The sequence below is a fragment of the Zootoca vivipara genome, chromosome 5 (genome assembly GCF_965207765.1).
Source record: "Zootoca vivipara chromosome 5, rZooViv2.hap1.1, whole genome shotgun sequence".
Lineage (NCBI taxonomy): Eukaryota > Metazoa > Chordata > Lepidosauria > Squamata > Lacertidae > Zootoca > Zootoca vivipara.
Window position 1 is genome coordinate 76,710,328 of NC_142588.1, and position 22,148 is coordinate 76,732,475.

The window sequence follows — 22,148 nt, forward strand, 5'->3', positions numbered from 1 at the left end:
ACACACTTGGCTAATAAAATAGCCATGGCAGAATGTCCTGTATGGATGCGTGCTTTCAAATCCTATTAAGCTAGCAACCACTGTAACTTCTTGTGGCAATGGATCTGATTATGTGTTGCATGCGCGCATGCACACCCACCCACACATGACATTTGGTTTGTATACCTTGCAAGAACTGGATGTCCTAAAGAGACCTACCTAAACATCTCGATGACGTGCCCTTGGATTGTGAGCGCTCAAGGGGGCGCAGCTCGTTTCCTTATGTACAATTACTTTTGACATTTTTCAACTGCGGTGTGACAGAGTTCTCTAATCGGGTTTTGCCAGGACCTGGCCCCTAGTGCAAGGACGTATTTCGTTCTCGATGTTCCTTACACAGTAATGCAACTGTGGACAAGCACAGTTCTTAACTGGGCAGCAGACATTTCCAAGTGGTAAAGAACGGACACTTTTCCACCCAGGGACTGAACAAATGGAGTAGAGCAGGCAGATCTACTGGTAGATCACTGGACGTCTGTGGTAGATCACCGGTAGATCAGTGGCTCCCCCCCAAAGAAGCTAAAAAACTCCTTCCTAAAGAAGCACAACAACTTTTACGTGAACCCCAAAAACAGGGCTTTCCTTCTTAAAAAAAGCTCAACTTTGCCCTGAACCCCCCAAAAGGGGGTAGATCACTGCCAGTTTTTAACTCTGTGAGTAGATCGCAGTCTCTTGGAAGTTGGCCACCCCTGGAGTAGAGGCATGCCTGGCAGAAAAGTATAGCATACATCAAATTTAAAGATAAACTTCGGATAAGAAAGCTTTAAGATACCGGTAGAGGAAATTCCTAGATTTTAATTTAAACATTATTTTCTGAACGACATCCCCTCAGAAGAACAGTACACTTAAGGATACTGCAGTGTTAGAGATAACAAAATTAGATCAACGGTGACACCCACATTCTACATTAATATTTTCATTTGCACATCCATGGAAGAGACTTGCATAACCATGTGGATACAAAGCCTGTATACGCAAATGAACACTTACTTGATTTTTAAAAAGGAATATTTTTAAAGTAATGAAGGAACGCATGAACTTTCACCTGTTCATTAGAAGTACAATGGTTAATCCAAAACACCAAGTTATCCATAGCTCCTGACTGCTCTCTCATCCTGCCATACATTAATATGGCAGCATGTAAGCTTCTTGCGGGCAGATAACTTATTGCTTATGAGATTAAAACTCGAGGGCCTTGTACTGTCCTATAAATGACAACATTGTTATTACTATTGTTATTTCTTCCTTCTATAATACTATCAGTGTATGTGGTGCTAGAAGAAGAAGAAGAAGAAGAAGAAGAAGAAGAAGAAGAAGAAGAAGAAGAAGAAGAAGAAGAAGAAGAAGAAGAAGAAGAAGGGGAGTTTGGATTTGATATCCCGCTTTATCACTACCCGAAGGAGTCTCAAAGCGGCTAACAATCTCCTTTCCCCTCCTCCCCCACAACAGACACCCTGTGAGGTGAGTGGGGCTGAGAGACTTCAGAGAAGTGTGACTAGCCCAAGGTCACCCAGCAGCTGCATGTGGAGGAGCGGAGACGTGAACCCGGTTCCCCAGATTACGAGTCTACCGCTCTTAACCACTACACCACACTGGCTCTCACTGGCTCTCACCTGCAGAGTACACAGGCATAAAGATGAATGTGTACAACTGCAGTTAACATCCCCCAGTCTTGTTTTAGTGGAGGATAAAGACCCAGGAGTTAAAAGGGAAATATAGTGGAGCTGAAAACACCAGGAGTTAAAACAATAGTAATGAAGTAACTATTAACATATAGGAAACAGGCACAAAAATGATCTAACGCGAAGCCAACATCATAAAAGTCTTTATGATGCTAAAATTCCAGCTCAATTTTGACTTGCTTTGCAGATAAAGAGCCTGCCCCATTAACCCCAAGCCACATTACAGCAATGCCAAAAGGATGAGAGGCCTCTCTGGGCTCTGATGAGATCTCTCCAATGGAAAGATAAATGGGACTGGGATGTATGGGACCAGGCTTGTATTTTCAACCCCCCCCCCCCCCACTTACAATCTTATCAATGGACTTTCAAATCAAAGTGCCAGAGGCATTGAATCCAGGCATAATATTTCAGAGTTCACGCACACTAGCAAAGGCTCGAATTCATGAAGCGGGTGACCACCTGCAATACTAGCCACAGCTGATAGGGTTGGGATACGTGTGAGTGTGTTTAGCACATCAGCTTCTACGTTCATCACAGACACCAGAAACATTGTGCTTTAGTGGGAGGTGAAACTAGCAGCGGCGGAGCAAGCCAATTGGGCGCCTGGGGCGGCGCACGTGTCTTGCACCCAGGGGCGGGGCCAGCTGGGGCAGGACGCTCCGCAGGGCCTCCAAGGAGTTTGCTTGCGTCCCCCCCTACAGCTGTGGGGGGGAGGCAGCAGGAAAACTGTTTCGGGCAGCGCGGAGCCTGCGGGCGCCCAAGCCACCGTGTCACTCCCAGGAGAGATGTGTGGCTCGGGCGCACTGCAGGCCCTGCGGTGAGTGCCACCCGGCATTTTTCCACCCCCCTCCCAGTGGTGACAGCTGGCCCGGACCACACCCACCGCACCCCCCCTTCCCTGGAAACCAGAATGGGTTTGCAACTGAGGTTTATAAGGAAGCTGCATTGACTGCAGCAAGTTCAGCAAAAGTTTTAATTCCTGCGTTGTACTGGCTTGAATGAGTTTACTCTCCTTTACGTACCCCAGTGGGTAAGGCAGATGGACAGAAGATCCTGTCGACCTCCAGTGCTTTCATAACCTACAATCTCTGTTGCTCGCACACCTGTGACTATCCTCAAAACATTCCGGGCCCAATTTCAATTAATAGGTGGAATTCAACAGACCTCTGATGAGATTGTACCATCAGTACAAGCATTTCTGCTTGCCTGATGGAATCACTTCCTTTCTGCTTCTCCTACATGCTGTTCTGGGGGTTCTCCCAACCCTCTTGAATAAATTTTGGGGAGGCATAGGGGTTGCATGGTGGGGAGAAAGCCTAGTTGCATCACTGGGAGTCCTTGCATTGGCTTTTGCTGCTGGAACAGCTTCGCTGAATCCGGCCCAATGGGTGTGGCCTGGGAAGATCTCCTCACCCTGTCACCATCTTGTTAGTATCAAGTGAGCAGTCCTGAGTTTGTGTTGGGTGCTATCGCGGTGGCAGACTGGAGGCAAAGAAGGTGGCAGGCAGGCAGGATACATGCAGTGATGTCAGGGCAAAACATATATCAGAGTTCATGTACAAAGCCCACATTGAGTGGGTCCTACATCCACCCAAAGTGCAGTCACAAAAGGCTGTTGAGATGGTGGTGATAATAAGAGCCATTAATATCATCAGGGCGCACTTCAAGAAAGACATGGTTGGCAGAGGTCATACTGCCCCTGGAAAGCAGGGTCCAGGCACTGTGTCACTCCACACATGAACAAATTTCAATTGCATGCTACTTAAACAATACTCAGGACAAAGGCAATCTTATGTACAGCTGTAGGTATTATCCGAGGATCAAGATGTTGCTTCTGTAGTGTTCATGTACGTTCTATGCACAGAAATGCATCGGTCCCCCGAACAAGCTCGGGGATGTGGGGATTATTGTGGTAGTTTTCTGGTTGTAATGCTCCTGTCCCTGTTTCCAACATTCCTTTTATGCTGCATTACCGGCTGCACTACAGAACTGCAGCCTTTTGACAGATATATCACCATGCTGTGCTAAATTCCATTGGCATCAATGGCTGAGTCGTAACACAAAAGCAAACACCACTGGATGCATCGCATCCTTTTTGAGCATGCGTGCTTCTGTTCACCCATGAAAATAGTGGAAGATGAAAGTATGCCGGAAAAGCACCACCTTTTCACGTGAGCGCCAGTGGTGGGATCCGTGAAATGACAGCACAAGACTCCCATAATTTTTCCAAGGGGTTAACAAGGCTGCAAATGGTTTTTTAATTTTTTCTTCCTGGAAGCAATTAATGTGGAAACGAGTGTTGAACTTCCACTAGATTCTGCTAGATTTCCCGAAGTGTGTGTGAATGATCACATAAAACGCAAAAATGTTCCAGTGCGGAAACGTCGAGCGAATAGAATAAAGTGCTGCCTGAATGTAGCCGCTGTGGAACAGGAAAGATTGGAAGTGCATTTGTCAGCCTGAAGCAACTATAATGCACATGGCATTAGTTGCATTACTCCCCGCGCCACTCCTCGTAAACAAGGGATGTTGCAACGGCGCCCAGCTTGAGCAGTATTATCAATGAGGTCTGATACTGCCTCCCCCCCCCCTTTCTGTGACTCAGATGATGAGATATTTGACATATTCGTGTGTGCTAGCCTTGTGAATCATATAAACAGGCCCGGAGTTCTTACAAATATGTGGTTGCTTCTCTGCTTTCCCTTTCTTTCGCTTGGGCAACTGCTACGTTAATGCACTGGAGCCATTCCTCCGCGTTCTTCTCGTCTTTGGCCTTGAAAACGTAGGTCTTACTGTCCGTGAATATTTCAAAGGCCCGAGGGAGGCTGCGGTCCCTGCGTTTCTTGGCCACCACTTTGACACTCTGGACCTTGCTGAGCTCAATGGGGCAGTCGTCTGGGTCATCTTTCTAAAACAGAGAAGGAAGTGAAGATGGAGGGGGGAGGGGAAACAGAGTTCAAGGTTTCTTCTGAATATACACGGTTAGTTAGTCTGCCCAAAGGGGTCTGCAGGTGATGCGGTTCTTAAGTATTGTTCATCACCACCCTATTCCACAGTGTTGAACTAGTTTAACGCCATTTCCTTTCCCCAGCGAACCCGGGGAACTGTAGCTCTGTAAGAAGGGAGAGAAGATAATTCTCAGCACCCCTACCAAACCACAATTCTCAGGGCCCTTTGAGAGAAGCTGTGGCAGTTTAAATGGCATAACATCGCCGGACGTTTCTAGGGCAGATATACACTCAAAAGTCTCTAGGGAGGAAAAAATAACTCCCAAAACATAATTTGTTCCACTGGAGCCAATCTTTAGGAGTGCGGCTTAATGAGACATCAATAAATTTTTGCATAGTTTAATGTACGAGTTTCTCCTCTTTCAACGTTAGCACAGTTCTCTAACTGAATCCAGAGATGTAGGATTTGGGCAATTTTCCCACCAGGGTTTTAAGCAGTCTTAATGCATGTGAAAGATGCCCGACTGATAACCCTGGGCTATGAAGTGCTCTGTTTATTCTCAGAGTCAACCTGGCAGATGCAGAGGCGTATCCAGCAGGCTTCCACAGCCATGCCACCTGCAACGGTTCCTCTGGTGCAAAAGTACTGGCTAAAAACAAATCATGACAGGAGGTGGGCCTTTAAGATACGAAGGCTTGAAATGAAGCCTATGGTTCATTTATCTCCATCCCATTAGCCATACGTAAGCCCACAGAAATTACATGGGGAGCTCCCCTTCCATGAATTGGCCTTGGTAGCATCTAGTGACGATTCATTGGAAAGCTTTGTGTGTTGCTGACAACCCTTTGGTGACCCACCAGTGATGCTTCCCTCTCCATTTTGCTCCCTGGCACCAGCTTTGCACAATGCAGGGCAAGAAGAGCTGGCATGAGGGCACTGACATTCTGGAGTACAGTCATACCTCAGGTTGCGAACATGATCCATGCGGGAGGCACATTCACAACCTGCAGTGTTCGCAGCCTGAAGAGCCGTGTTTGCGCATGCGTGTGATGCAATTTGGCGCTTCTGCGCATGCACGTGACATCATTTTGTGCTTTTGCGCATGCGCAAGCGCCGAAACCCTGAAGGAACCCGTTCCGGTACTTCCGGGTTCGGTGCGGTCTGCAACCCGAAAATGCGCAACCCGCAGCATTTGTAACCCAAGGAAGACTGTATTGCAGCAGCTGCAATGCTGGCAAATTGGCACTGGCATCTGCAATGGCTACAAGGTTATCATAACTCAGCATGTGAGTTCACCATGATTATATTTGGTACACTGATAACCATTTGTTGAGAGTGCATGGATCCCTTACTAACTTTATATGGAAGGAACTTCAAGGCCCAATTAGGCTTACTACCTTAGTAAAAAGGTAAAGGTAGAGGACCTCGACAGTTAAGTCCAGCAGCGAACGACTCTGGGGTTGCGGCACTCATCTCGTTTTACTGGCTGAGGAAGCCGACGTTTGTCCACAGACAGTTTTTTCAGGTCATGTGGCCAGCATGACTAAGCCGCTTCTGGTGAAACCAGAGCAGTGCATGGAAACACCAATTACCTTCCTGCCAGAGCGGTACCTATTTGTACTTTGACATGCTTTCGAACTGCTGGGTTGGCAGGAGTTGGGACCGAGCAACGGGAGCTCACCCTGTCGTGGGGATTTGAACTGCCAACCTTCCGAATGGCAAGCCCTAGGCTCAGTGGTTTAGACCACAGCGCCACCCGCATTCCACAGAAATCTTAGTAGCTGTTACGTATTATATGCAAAAATTTAAAAGCGGACTGACCCACAGGGGATGATGCTGTCATTTTATTAGGTGAAACAGCTGGGTAATGGTATGGGGCATGTAACCAGAGCTTTAATGAGTTTGCACCTGTCTCACTTGCACCTTAACCTAGAAATCCACATTCAAACTGTAATAATTCTGGATGAAATCCTGTTTATTGTTTTAGGCAGAAGAAGAGTGCATAGAATGTTACTTGGGGGGAAAAACTGAACAAAAATTAATCTCTCTCTTTTAAAACCCTCAAGACCGCTAGAAATGGTTGTTCAGCAATTCAAATCTGCCAAATCCATTTGCTTTCCAGAAAGATACCCACTCCTTTGATTTACAAATGAGATCACCCATAAAGAAACTCCTTGCCATTTTTAATGATGTGATATTCTTTTACCATTGAGAATAGAGGTACTTTTATGTGCCTCCTGCTCTGTTATGAAAGCAGGTCTAATTATCTTCCATTACGGCAAAAGTCCTTTTTCTAAGTCAATCAGATATGATACAATTGGTAGCAGAATTCATCCAATTAGACTGGGAGAAAATCAACTCGAAGTCTGATGTATTCTTAAAACTAACTATCAGCCAATGGGCTCAAGATGAGCAGATGACAGCAAAGGTTGCAAGGTTTTGAGCTGGGGCAGTTAGAATAAGATCCACTATTTGACTATTGATTCAAAAACCCAAAATCTATTTTATATAATTGACTTTTTATTTTTATTCTTTGTACCAGTATATCGAATTGTCGTTTTATTGCTAAGGCCGATGGCTGATGCAAATAAAGATTCATTCCTTCATTCAGCCAATGGGTTAATCTATTTGCTATGGCTTAAGTTGGTTAAGGCTTTACAAGACACACCTCAAGTGTTCCAGAAATACAACCCAGGGGAGAAATCTACTAGTTGCCTTATTTCTAGTTCTCTCTCAAGCCCACACCTCTCTCTTGACATTTCTGTTATATCTCTGTGTGCAAAGACTCACAGAGGCACAACACGATCACAACTGCCTCCTCAAAGCAACCAATTCAGTTTCTGTGTCAAAACAAGGCACAGGTTAATTAATTTGTCTCATCCAAGAGTGCCTGGAACAAAGTCAGCACTGGGAAACCACTGAAAATTAGGGCAAAGTCCTGAATCATCAGCTGGTGCTGCCCTGATTGAGTGATGAGCATACATGTTAACTCACTTTTGGTATATTATGTATAATAAGCTTTTTCAGACATGTGAGTGTCTCGTTAAAGTTTGCGGTATATGAGGAATAATCATCAAGACTTTTAAGGCCTGATTATGCAGGGAGGTTTCTTTCCCCTCTCTCCCAACTTACAGATTTCCCTTTGCGAAAGAGAAGCTGATTCCCGGCAAGCGTGAAATAGCGGGTTTTCCACCTTTTGATGAATTTCCACCGGACTTGCTTTTCTTTCAGCTTGCCTTCAATTAAGGGTTGGCCATCTTGATTAACGACTGTGGAAATATAAGAGAGAGAGAGAGAGAGAGAGAGAGAGAATATTGTTATGAATTCTTGTTTCTCCTTTGGTGGCTCAGACTTTATAGAAAATTTAGAATCAGAAGCCCAGGATGTGGCATCTATATAAGCCGTTTCGCTATATCCCCCCCCCCGCCCCCTGCAATACAAGTAGCAACAGCAAAGAAACCATAGTTCAGATGAACCACAGTTTGCCTGGGTTTGGGTGACATGACAAGCTATGGTTCATCTGAAACAGAAGGGGACGCTTCGAAACTCCTCATTGCGCATGTGTTGGAAGTGGAGTGCATGGGCTCGAAGCTTCCGGGGTTTCATTCGTACAATAGGAAGCTTTAGCATTATGGCTGAATCAGCCCATTTTTTTTCTATCAAGGAGTTAAACTTATTCTATCCATTTGCAAAATAATTTTTCAAAATTTTGATAAACAAGATTTTCCTTCCTCCTGTCCCTACGTATGCAGTTGTTAGCACCCAATCTCCCAGAGGACAAAGAGAACTTTTGGTGGCTGAGGAATATTGTTCTTGTCAACTCTGAGAAACAATGATGAAATTTAACAGTGTATCTGTTTTTAGAATGTTTTTGTACTGTTTTAGAATGTTCTTGTTTAGGAATTGTAGATGTGTTTGATGCCCTGGGCTCCTTTGTGGGGAAGGGCAGGATATAAATTCAATAAATAAAATAAGTACTACACCCAGAATTTCTCTGCAAAAGTAAATCAATTTACACAAATATTTCTACTCTATTCTAGTTATAGATCTAGTGGTACCTGACTAGTTTTTTGTTTTTGTTTTAAAGGAATGGATTCTAAGTAATGAGTCTTATTTTCTTTACTTTTAGCAAAGCCTGATTATTTACAAGGGAGCCTGTGTAGACGTTGCTTGGAGAATTGCAAGAGATTAGATTATTTGCAGCAGGACATGCTTGCATAAGCTTTGAGAAACACAAGCTTTCGTGTGATGTTTGAAAAGCAGTTTCTTGTTATGAAACTTCAGGTCCAAGTGAATTTTCTTGGCCTTCGGATGCCACGTCTCAGCAACGTGGGGCGCTAGAAATTCTAGCGTGTCACTGAAGAGCTATGGTGGCCATGGACAACTTTTAATTCTAACTCCCATTGTGTATATTTGGATAAATCCATGGCTATGCAGAAATGTCAACTTTAAAGGGCGCCCTAACGGATGAGATGCCAACATGTCTGAGGGAGTAATTAAAACAAAAAAAAAGTTCAGAGGGTCACAATGAACTAGTATTCCAAATACTTCTTTTTTATTTTCTTTGCAATTAAGCTGTCTAAACATGTGCAGTTTTATACAGCAACCTTCTAACCTCTTTGTGGTAGAATCTTAGGACTTTAATGGAAGCAACCTTTTCCATGGTATCTTAGTCACTGGATGAAGTGCTTTGTAACAAAGCTTCTTATCGCAATCCAGTTAAATGCATTACCTTACTGTAATATTGATAAGAACAAAACTGGATACTAAGTGCCTCCCTGGCTAAAGGCTTGTGGGCACGTGCATCAAGCAAAATATTCATTTGGACTAACTAGGCTGGGATGTAGCCTAAGAATTTGAAGTCATGCACACCGAACAATTCACAAAACAGACACCACAATCTCATTTGCTGGTGTGGGGAAGAGAGGGGGGGAGTTTTGTTGCACAAGTGTAGATTCTTGTGCTGAAGGAACAAGTTACATAATGGTATACTGGCTACAACTCTAGGTTTTGAGGGTGTTCCCTTAATATTCCATCAGCACCAATGGAAATTTATCCTCTGATGGGGCTAACAGTAGTTTGGGGGGATTTTTAATAAGGGCAATGGCAGGGAAGAAAGGGGTAACTTCTCAATGAACAATTGATTGCTCCCTTCCCCACCACATATCCGTTATCTGAAGAAAAACAGAAATGTTAAATGAAAGTATGTGTTAAGGCTCGCCCCTATATGGGCCCTCTAAATTAAGGGACCAGATGTAAAAGTGAGTATGGAATTTGAGGTTTCCAACCATTTGTTTGGAGCATCCTGCATCAATTAACGATGTTTCTCATTGGAATATGCCCAGACCAACCCATTTCTGCAACATTTGTACATGAAAACACAAATGGCGTGCATAGGCGATGTCCTAGTTAGCATCCCAGTTTGGGATGTTGTTGCATTAAGACTGCACTCCTACACCTACATACCTGGAATGACTACTCTTTGAACTCAGTGGGATTTACTTTGGGGTAGATATGTATAGGGTTGTGCTGTCAATGCTGCGTTTAGTTCGCACAAGGTGCTCATTAGAACGGCAGCCTTCTTGCGGTTGCTAAGCCACTGGAAATAAGAAATTACTGTTGATCTGCTGCACACCACGCAGAAACCTACTGTATGATCACCATTTACCTCTCACCAGCCTTCACTTCTTCCACAGCGCCCGGAAGATGTGTGCTATTTGTATCTATCCTGAAATTTCAATACAGATATTCACAAAGCTCGTGTTTATGCAGAGAGGATTCAAGGAAGTAAATGTTTAAATATTTGCCTAACTGGGAAATAAACCCTTCTCACAACATACGACTTCACTGAGAATCCCTCAACAATGTGAAAAATGTTGGCTGAAAAGAAAAGTTAAACACAATTCTCCTACCCGCATACAAATGCTTTTATCATCAAGAGTTAGGTTCATAACCCAGCAATGTAAAGTGAGAACTAACCTTTACCCAAAGATCCCAGGGCAGTTCACAACATAAAAATACAAAGCGAGAATACCAAATAAAACAAATACAGCCCTACCTCGCAAGACGAATGCCCTGCAAAATGATTTTTTTGCAAGATGAATGGGGCTTGCGATCTGATGGTGACTTGCAAGACGAATTCGTTTTGCGAAAAATTCATCTTGCGAATCGCGGTTTCCCATAGGAATGCATTGAAATTTAATTAATAGGTTCCTATGGGCAAAAAAAGAAGTTTCAATGCATGCCTATGGGAAACTGCGATTCGCAAGATGAATTTTTCGCAAAATGAATTGACTCGCGGAACGAATTAAATCCGTCTTGCGAGGCACCACTGTACAAATGCAAACTAATAACCCCTCTCCTACAAGCACATTTAAAAAACCATAGAGAGGCCTCGATGGCAGCATTCAACCCCCAGGCCCAAGCTCCCCCATCTGGGGGTATAAAATACATGTGTATTTCTGCTAGTAATTTCCACAACATGACTTTTGTTTTTCTCTAAAGGGAATGCTTTATAAGCCAATATGAGGGGGGGGGGGGAATAGGACTAAGTGTGCAAAAACAGTCTAAAGATGCAATTCTTAACCTTAACTTCCAAGTCCCGGACTGCAGAATCCGGGACCGGCAGCCGTGTGACACCGGAAGTTGCGTCGACGTAACTTCCAGTGTCGCTTTGCCCTTCTATGAACACCAAAAATGGCCGCCGCCGGCTTCGAAAGTCGCTTGTACGCATGTCAGGAAGTGCGTCGACGCAACTTCCGGTGCCGCTCCACCCATCTATGTGCACCAAAAATGGCCGACGACGACACCGGAAGTCGCGTCTATGCACTTCCGGACATGCATAGATGTGACTTTTGAAGCTGGCGGCGGCCATTTTTGGTGCCCATAGAAGGGCAAATCGTAAAGGAAAAAAATGGCCACCGGCAGGAGAAAATAACGGAGAAAAATGGGAGACGAAGTGATACGGGGGACCGCCGGGAAAAGGTAAGTAAAAACAGGGGTTTCCCGGAGGAAACGGGGTACTTGGCAGCTATGTTCTTAACTGAGAGTAAGTCTGATTGAATCTACTCTCAATCCCCATAAATCTACTTTGCTAAAGAAAAGACAAGAAAATGAATTAAAACAGCACTGAATTTCTAAGAAACACATTTGCACATCACGTGTAGTTAGCCCCTCCAAAGTATTTCCTAGGTAGTGAAGTGATTTAAGCTGTTAATGGAGAAAGGTTGATGTTGAAATATTGGGCTGTTATAATATCAGCCAACTTTCTGAAACACCAGGCCAACTGGCTAGGCACAGATGCACAAGCACAGGGGGGAATAGAATGAAGAATGCTAGAAAAGGGCCTGGTTGGCTGGAAGACTTGCAAACCCAAATCTCAGTTCTTTCACTCAGTCTGGTTCATTTTGCTTCCTTAAATACACCTCTGGGGTTCCAGGGTCCAGACCATGGGTAGGCAAACTAAGGCCCGGGGGCTGGATCCGCCCAATCATCTTCTAAATCCAGCCCACAGACGGTCCAGGAATCAGTGTGTTTTTACATGAGTAGAATGTGTCCTTTTATTTAAAATGCATCTCTGGGTTATTTGTGGGGCATAGGAATTCGTTCATATTTCCCCCCCAAAAAATATAGTCCGGCCCCCCACAAGGTCTGAGGGACAGTGGACCGGCCCCCTTCTGAAAAAGTTTGCTGACCCCTGGTCCAGACAATAAAACACTGTCAAGCTAAGGCATTCTATGGAATGGTCTATGGCATCTTTAGGAAACTTTAGGATTGCAATATATTGCTTCGATCTTATTAACATCAGTGAGGAGTACATAACCTTAAAGGGGTGTGTGGACGGTATGGCCCACCAGATGCTGTTGGACCTCAATTCCCATTAGCCCTAGCCAGCATAGTCAATGCTCATGCCACGGGCCAGGAGCCAGCTTTGCCAGTTGAACAGCAGCCTGAAGGGGGAGAAGGCGGATTGACTCCACCTGCAGCTGATCAGCCTTCAAGGACACAGAGGAGAAGGCACTGATGAGAACCAGCTGGCTTCAGCCTTCTTAAGCAGAGCTTCCAGCAGCAGTCAGAGGCTGGTAACAACATTTGTAGTTCCTGGCCTTACCTTGCTGCTTCCTGCTTGACCCCATTATCATCAGATTCCCTGACCTCGGATCATCTGACCATACGGCTTGCTGTTTGGCAAAGCCTAGAGTCTAGACCCTAAGACTGGATCTGACTTTGGATGCTGCCTCTGCCTCCAGGCAAGTATAATTCAGGGACTCCTCTGGTTGGCTGACCTCCCACTCTCCTGAGCTCTGCATGTTGCTGTTCAGCAATGAGACTATGGCAGCTTAGCAATGATGGGAGTTGTTGTCCATTAACATCTGGAGAGCCACAGGCTTTCCACTTTAGTCTAAAGTCTCCTTGAGTTATCTCTAGATATCAGTGTATGAAGCAACTGAATAAAAATGGTGCACAGTATATCCATCACCAATGAGGGCAGCGACTCTCCTTGGAACCACTCATCCCCTGGTTACAAAATCAACTCAATTGATCTCTGGCACAAACTGCTAGACCCTGGAAATTCTTCAGGATGTACAGGGATATCCATATTATTCATGTTAAAATAGTTCATGAAGAACAAGATCTTCATTTCCAAGACTGATTCCACCACAATCTCTCTCTATATAAATGTAAAAGGTGCATGTAGGTGACACAGCACCTTTCTCAGAAACCGCTTAACCAATTCTGTTCAAATTTGGACACAACCTCCACTGTGCGGAGGTTCCTATATAGGTTGCGTAGACAGATGTCACACCTGGGCCACGTAAAACCCTCAAACCCCCATGTTTCAGAACTCTCAAATCATTCGAAAGTGCATGCTGGGAGTACAGGAGAGATTGCAACACAGCGCTCTCTAATGATGGCTACACTGGTACTGCACCTAGGAAAGCTTCCCTCTCCACAGTATCTATCTTGGCTCGGCTTTGCAGACTAGGCCGCTTTCCAGACTAGGCCGAGTGGAGGTAGGGGCTTGCCTGGGTGGGGGATGGGGGTGGCACGAATAGGTCATGGGTCAGGACAGGGTGGGCCCAATCACAGGGATGAGGGGGGTGAGGGGAGTTTGAAGGGGGACTCTGAGGCTCCATTTAACAGACTGAGCCACAGCAACGCGTGGCACGGCCAGCTAGTAGCCTTATATAATGAGTTAGAAGAAATCCTAAAAATTTTAAGGCACAGCAATTCACTAAATACAAGGAGTAGCCTTCCAAACACAATGGAACAACCTTTCTACCCTCTCAAAAATGCAATAAACATTGAGAAAGGAGTCTGGAATTTCCAACTTTGCCAGCTGAAGTTATTGTCAAGGGTACAAAATGTCCTGAAACAAGTCTTGAAATTCCTGACACAGCTACCATAAATCATCCGGCTCCAGAATTTCATTAAACCAAATTATTCTTTTAAGAGTTTTTACAAATGAGGATGGCAACTGTGGATTTACTGGAAGGTGGAACTAGCAGTGATGAGAAGAAGTCATTGGCTGGCTGTGCTTTGATCCCATTGTGAGGTGAATATAACTGGGGGCTGCTTTTGAAAGCAAGAGTGCTGGAGGAAAACGATCCATGAGTCATTTTCTGTTCTCTACACGTATCAAATGAATGAGATATGGGTTCTTTCCAGATCATCTGCTTACTGAGCATTCATCCTGATTCATGTGTCCAAAGTTTGTGGAGAGGTTAGATGATGTCAGTGATTGAGCATTAACTCTGATTTGCCTGTGGGCAGGTTAAATGATGTTGGCGAAAGCCAACTTTCCAGCACATTTCCCCATGACTTTACTGACCACAAAAATCTGATTGAGGGAGGGGTGTTACTTGTCGTGCAAATGTGCCAAGCCAACTTTAATTGTGCAAATGTAATACTTTGGCCACCTCATGAGAAGAGAAGACTCCCTGGAAAAGACCCTGATGTTGGGAAAGATGGAGGGCACAAGGAGAAGGGGACGACAGAGGACGAGATGGTTGGACAGTGTTCTTGAAGCTACGAACATGAGTTTGACCCAACTGCGGGAGGCAGTGGAAGACAGGAGTGCCTGGCATGCTCTGGTCCATGGGGTCACGAAGAGTCGGACACAACTAAACGACTAAACAAACTTATTATTATTATTATTATTACCCCGCCCATCTGGCTGGGTTTCCCCAGCCACTCTGGGCGGCTTCCAACAGAAAAATAAAACATAGTGATCTATTGAACATTAAAAGCCTCCCTAAACATGTACTGGTTATGTGATTGAATTTTGCATGCAAATAGTGACCGGCTGAAAGACAAAGAAACATTTAAATATTTCAGTATAGTATAGTATAGTATAGTATAGTATAGTATAGTATAGTATAGTATAGTATCAATTTATTTGTTTACAGAATATGGGTAGTTATCTTTTCAAAATGAGAGCAAGAGCATCAAGTGATACTGAGGACAATTCTAGTTGCGTTTTCCAATGTATTTTTTATCTTATCAACAACAAAATTGGCTTGAGCAATTTTTTATTTTGAAAGTGTGACCCATAGAAAAATGAGAACCACTACTTTATGGCCTTGGACACATCACCCCACCCTTTCTGTGCCTTGTGCTATTTCAGTTCTGAATAATAATTTAAAAATCCACACAAAGAGATTTCACGAGTAGGTTTGTTTGTAAAACTCTCTGGTTAATAATGTGTTGCCTTGGCAAATCCACACTGTGATCAACTCCCACCTGGAAACCAATGTCCCCACTATGGAAGGACATGTGGATCCAGAATTGGCCTCCACAGTCACTTACGGACCCATTGTTAAAATTGTGTTTATGGAAGACAATCTTACTTGGCTACGAGTGATCGCCAAAGAAGAAGAAGAAGAGCCTTTTAATTGCCTGTAAGAAAAGCTGTTTGGAGCAAAACCACACATTTACAAAAAACATGGGGCTGCCACCCAAAATGGAATCTCTGTATTACATTTCCCCCCTCCTCCGTTGGAGGCAGTGTGCCTCTGAATACTATTTTCTGGGAATTGCAAGCAGGGAGTGTGCCATTGCACTCAGGTCCTGCTTGGGGCCTTTGCATAGGCATCTGGTTTGCCACTGTGAGAATAGAATGCTGGACTCGATGGGCCATTGACCTGAACCAGCTGAGCTCTTCTTGATGTAAGCCTGTGCTCTGATGCCATGAGGTTGTGGTTTTCCTCATTCCACCATAGCTGACGGGCAGCGCAAAGGATGATGACTGTGTGAAGACATGTCTTACAATGTGTAATTCTACCCTTATATGACTTGGGCCCTGTTTGCACTTTTCCTGGAGTAGCTGCTCCAGATAATACCCATCTGCTGATGCATGCCCGGCGGCCATCTTGGTGGTGGCCGCATGGCGGTGGCCACCACCAAGATGGCCACCGGGCATGTGTAGAAGCGAATGCCAGTGCCGCAGTGCCCACACATGGTCAGAGAGGCCCCGGAAGTTGCTTCTATGCAACTTCCGGTGCCGCGCTGCCACTGATCCCGCATTTTTCAGCGGGAGACTTGGCAGGTATGCTCTTTAGGGTTTCTTTTTCCCAGCTTGGTACAGTACATGAATATCTGACCTGTCCTAACCCGTTAGGAAGAATGAGGAGATGGCCTTGGGGAGCTGATTTGAGCTGTGATGAAAGGTTTGCAAAATTGTTATTCATTTGACGGTTGTCCTTCTACTGACAGGGAGAGAGGTGTTTGTGGGCTTTTCTGCCTCAAGCGCCAAAGTACATTGCATGATGTCTTCTGCTGATTACTGTATTCTGGTTCCTTCCATTGCAAAGTATTCAACTTACATGAGCTGATGGGAAAGCACTGCCCCTGGGATTTGAGGATGTGGTCACAGGATGATGAACACATGTGTGAACTCATCATTCAGTCACCTACACCTGTCTTCTAAACCACACTTCTCAGGGTGGGCACCCCACTGGCCAGACCATTATCTCCATATACCCCCGTAGGCCAAGTCTGACATGTGGGCAGGGTCAACCAACTGTCAATCATCTGACATCACAATGACAACACGTGTCCCGCTTTTGTTCACATGGTTTGCACTCAAGCAGAATGGGCAGCAAAGTGTGCTTCCCAGGTGCTGGTGGTCAGCTGATATTCAGCACAAGGTAAGTGCTGAGCATAGGGCATAGGGTTTTCCAGGGGCTGAATATCAGCTGGCAGCACACTTGGTAAGGGCAGTGCAAGGGGCTTTGGCCACCAATCAGCTGATCAGCCAACAAAGCCCCATTTTCCAAGCTCCATCTTTACCTGGATCCACACTTGACAACATATATGAGATTAAGTGTGGGGCAGGAGGGCATGGCTTGGCTGAAACAGCCTGGCCTAGTTATGCCTGCAGGTCAGAGGTCCTTCAGCCTAGCAGTACATAAAGCACTGGTTCAAGGTCCTTGCATTAATTTACAAAGTCCTGAGCAACTTAATCCCAGGGAACCTTAGGGACCACCTGAACTTTTACATTCCACCGAGATCACCGAGATCACCTGCAGGAGCACTGTTCCCTGAGCTGCCGATGTTCATCTGAAGACAACAAGGAACCAAGTCTTTGGTGTCTTCAATCTGCCAACAGAGATTCAGCAGGTGCCTTCAGTGACAACTTTTAAATGCTTGCCGAAAGCTCTTCTATTCTGTCAGGCCTATGCAGGCGATTAAAAATGCATCTTTCCATCAAATCTGATTTCCAGTTTACACACACACACACACACACACACACACACACACACACTGTATGGTTTTAAGCACATCTGTTGTAAACAGTTTTTTTATGAATAGTGGTGCACAAATATTTTTTTATAAATAATTATTATTAAAACGTATACCGGTATTTGGAAAACTGGAAATCGGGAACACTCAGAGGTGATAGACTTGGCTGGTAGCAAAACACAACACAGGCATGAAACAAGATGCAAGGATTAAAGGACCAGTGGGGGGACCACATAGAAATGCACTAAAATAAAGAAATTAAATAATTACTACTAGGAAGCAAATGCTAAGGGATGAGGCATGGACAGAGACGTGCATGGTATGTCTCTGATTGGATTTTAGTGCAGAAATCCCTTTTAAAACCCAGAACTCGCATTTCATCCCAATTCGTAACATAGGACCAAATGTTTAGTTTTGATTATGCATATCTGACTCCCCACCGTCTGCTGTCTGCATTTCTCCTATCCTCCTTTCTTATTTCCTTTGCTATCCCCCCTTTTCTTCTTTTAAGAAAACTTAAACAAACAACACAAATGGCTGTGGTGTGACTGGGTGTGACCCACCTTAGGGTGGGTCACGACCCATCAGCTGAAGACAAAGAGTCTAATGGATATCGGTAGTCTCTAACATGTATTTCCAGGGTGAGGAGTCCAGCTGCCTGTAAAATAATATGCTCCCCATCTGGCAGATGACTACTCAAAAAATAAACCCGTTTCATTTTTTTGCTATGACAGCAGGAAATGAGCAAAGAAAGCCCCCAATATAGTGAGGTTTCTAATGTCAAACATTTTGATTCAATATGTTCCACACTGGAGTGTTTGGAGATATATATATATATATATATATATATATATATATATATATATATATATCCTTGAAAGTGGCTACTTTTAAATAATAACTAAGAGAGACAGGAACTGGCAAAACCATAACTGGCAAAACCATACATTTAAGTCTTTTAAACAGACATTTTATGTCTTTTTAGCTGAACAGTTTTCCTTTAGAACTATCAAAAGCAGACATAGCATTCCATTTAGGAAATTCAATATGTTAGGAGTCTACTGAAAAATTATGAATGCAGGCTTTTAACGACCTTTAGATTCCTCATTGATTTATCTGCAATTGCACATGCAACCAAATTAATTAATCAAAGTAATTTGCCCCCCCCCCCCCGAGTTAATATTAGGCCCATAACAATATTTTCTGGTTTCAAAATTTACTTTGAAAGTAGCACATTTGATGCAGCCTGAGAGATTGCTGAAAGAGGATCCACCGAATGGAATATCTGATTTGTTTCGTTGCTGACTAGCACACTTTTGTTTCTGTAGTGACAACTCTTCAATTCCCAATTCCATCCTTCTTTTCCTGCACTTGACTTCATTTGTCCACACAGCTGTTTAATTTATTGATTTTATTTACAACTTTTTTTCTGATGATATATTGGGCATATTGGGCAAAGTGTTGGCACAGCACTGTCAAAAGTACATCAGTTGGCACAGCTGTGAGCAAATTAAGCCATGAACCAGGAATTGGGAATTTGCCACTTTCCAGAACTTGCTGAGATATCATTCTTACCATCCCTGGGCTGCTAGATGTTGGCTGGACCTAATTGAAGTCCGACAACATGTTCCTGCCATAGATAGTAGAGGCTAAGAACAGGGGTAGGCAACCTCAGGCCCGTGGGCCGGATGCGGCCCAATCGCCTTCTCAGTCCGGCCCACAGATGGTCCAGGAATCAGCATGTTTTTACATGAGTAGAATGTGTCATTTTATTTAAAACACATCTCTGGGTTATTTGTGGGGCCTGCCTGGTGTTTTTACATGAGTAGAATGTGTGCTTTTATTTAAAATGCATCTCTGGGTTATTTGTGGAGCATAGGAATTCGTTCATTTCCCCCCCCCCCCAAAAAAAAATATAGTCCGGCCCACCACATGGTCTGAGGAACGGTGGACCGGCGCACGGCTGAAAAGGGTTGCTGACCCCTGGCTAAGAAGCATGGAAATGGTGCTGAGAAGAACAGCATCAAAACTGAATGAATGCTTTTGCGAGGGGGAAAGGGAAGAGGCTTGAGTCCGCTCACGGCTCCATCACACCCTACAGCTGAAGCCACATGCTGTCACCATAAGCAGTGGACTTTCCAAATAGAGGTAAAAGCCAAATAAAGTTTTAAAGAAGAAATTAGGTATAAATTAATTGATTCGGACAGGCTCTGCAAGGGGACTTTTGTGAATGGGAGCAGAGCACAGTAGTAGCAGCTAATGGAGACTGTTTGTTGTTGTTTAGTCGTTTAGTCGTGTCCGACTCTTCGTGACCCCATGGACCAATGGAGACTGTTTAGCAACTTTGAAATACAAGAGATTTCCCTTCTTTTGGATACATATTGGTTACAATTATGTCTGGTTGCTCTTCAATAGAGCAACTTTGAGGTACAAGCTGACAACTGGACAGAGATACAATTTGACAGCTTGATACCTGGCAGAGCAGCAAAAGACTCCTGTTTAAAAAGAGTTTTTGGAAATACAGGAATTAAAACTTTAAACCAGGCGTCGGCAACGTTTTCTGGCCGTGGGCCGGATCATTGCCACTGACACTGGTCTGTGGGCCGAACCCGCTCCAGACTTGCGCAGAAGCAATTTCCAGCTTCTGGGTATGGGCGGCGCGGCATCAGAAATCGCTTCTGCGCATGCCTGGACATGTGCAGAAGCGATTTCATGCCCAGAAGCTGTTTTCGGCACCACTCTGCGAGTTCCCGTGCCGTGCTCCGCTGGTTTACCTCTGAGGATGTGGACAGGCTGCTTGGACGAGTGAAACCAGCCACCTGTCTCCTTGACCCTTGCCCATCTTGGCTAATAAAAGCAAGCCGGGAAGGGCTGGGCGATGGGCTCCGCAGGGTAGTAAATGCTTCCCTCTGTGAGGGAGTATCCCCAGACCCGCTGAAAGAGGCAGTCATTAAACCGCTTCTTAAAAAACCATCTTTAGATGCGGCTAATTTGGCCAACTATCGCCCAGTCTCAAATCTTCCATTCTTGGGCAAGGTGATTGAGCGAGTGGTTGCTGAACAACTCCAGGCATGCTTGGAAGAAGCGGACCATTTGGATCCCTTCCAGTCAGGATTCAGGCCTCATCATGGGACTGAAATGGCCCTGGTCGCACTGGTTGATGATCTCCGGCGGGCTAGAGACAAAGGTGAGAGCTGCTTCCTAGTCCTGCTGGATCTCTCAGCGGCTTTTGACACCATCAACCATAACATCCTTCTGGACCGTCTAGAGGGGTTGGGAGCTGGGGGCACTGTTATACCGTGGTTCCGCTCCTTCCTCCTGGGCCGTGTTCAGAAAGTGGTGGTGGGGGATGAGTGTTCAGACCCCCTGGGCTCTCACTTGTGGGGTGCCTCAGGGTTCTGTCCTCTCCCCCATGCTTTTTAACATCTACATGCAGCCGCTGGAAGAGATCATCAGGGGGTTTGGGCTGGGTGTTCATCAGTATGCGGATGATACCCAGCTCTACCTCTCTTTCAAATCAGAACCAGTGAAGGCAGTGAAAGTCCTGTGTGAGTGCCTGGAGGCGGTTGGAGGATGGATGGTGGCTAACAGATTGAGGTTGAATCCTGACAAGTCAGAAGTACTGTTTGTGGGGGACAGGAGGCGGGCAGGTGTGGAGAACTCCCTGGTCCTGAATGGGGTAACTGTGCCCCTGGAAGACCAGGTGCGCAGCCTGGGAGTCATTTTGGACTCACAGCTCTCCATGGAGGCGCAGGTCAATTCTGTGTCCAGGGCAGCTGTCTATCAGCTCCATCTGGTACGCAGGCTGAGACCCTACCTGCCTGCAGACTGTCTAGCCAGAGTGGTGCATGCTCTAGTTATCTCCCGCTTGGACTACCGCAATGCGCTCTATGTGGGGCTACCTTTGAAGGTGACTTGGAAACTACAACTAATCCAGAATGCGGCAGCTAGACTGGTGACTGAGAGCGGCCGCCGAGACCACATAACACCGGTCTTGAAAGATCTACATTGGCTCCCAGTACGTTTCTGAGCACAATTCAAAGTGTTGGTGCTGACCTTTAAAGCCCTAAATGGCCTTGGTCCAGTATACCTGAAGGAGCGTCTCCACCTCCATCATTCTGCCTGGACCCTGAGGTCCAGCACCGAGGACCCTGAGGTCCAGCATTCTGGCGGTTCCCTCGTTGTGAGAAGCCAAGTTGCAGGGAACTAGGCAGAGGGCCTTCTCGGTGGTGGCGCCTGCCCTGTGGAACGCCCTCCCAACAGATGTCAAAGAGGAAAACAACTACCAGACTTTTAGAAGACATCTGAAGGCAGCCCTGTTCAGGGAGGCTTTTAATGTTTAATAGATTATTGTGTTTTATTCTTCTGTTGGAAGCCGGCAGATGGGCGGGGTATAAATAAATAAATTATTATTATTATTATTATTATTATTATTATTATTATTATTATTATTATTATTATTAAAAATCAAAGAAAGATCAACAAGCACCTGTAAACTTCCAGGACTTATGTAACATTGATGACATAAGTGTGGTGATGAGCCCATAGAAATGACTCACCTCATTGTCTAGAGATGGAACGTCTGCATTTACATTAGACACTAAAAACAGGAACTCTTGTTTTTGTGGCTATGTTTTGTTTAGGAGATTGTGTAAGCATGGCAAAATGATGCCCCAAATCCTGATCACATACCCCCCCCCCATTATTGTCTACTGCCTGTGTCCAGAAAGCATG

At 45.0% G+C, this 22,148-nt stretch overlaps 1 protein-coding gene across 5 annotated transcripts in view; it reads right to left on the reverse strand.

The window, feature by feature from the left end:
- Positions 1 to 814: 814 nt before the first annotated feature.
- VEPH1 (ventricular zone expressed PH domain containing 1) overlaps positions 815 to 22,148 on the reverse strand; it is a 137,414-nt gene continuing 116,080 nt past the window's right edge. For all 5 annotated transcript variants that reach the window (XM_035133536.3, XM_088669119.1, XM_060274451.2 and 2 more), the window contains exons 13-14: positions 7,803 to 7,939; positions 815 to 4,629 (exon numbers count right to left, since the gene is read on the reverse strand). In XM_035133536.3, the coding sequence (XP_034989427.3) occupies positions 4,393 to 4,629; positions 7,803 to 7,939 (374 nt within the window). In that variant the 3' untranslated portion in view covers positions 815 to 4,392. The remainder of the gene's footprint in view (positions 4,630 to 7,802; positions 7,940 to 22,148) is intronic.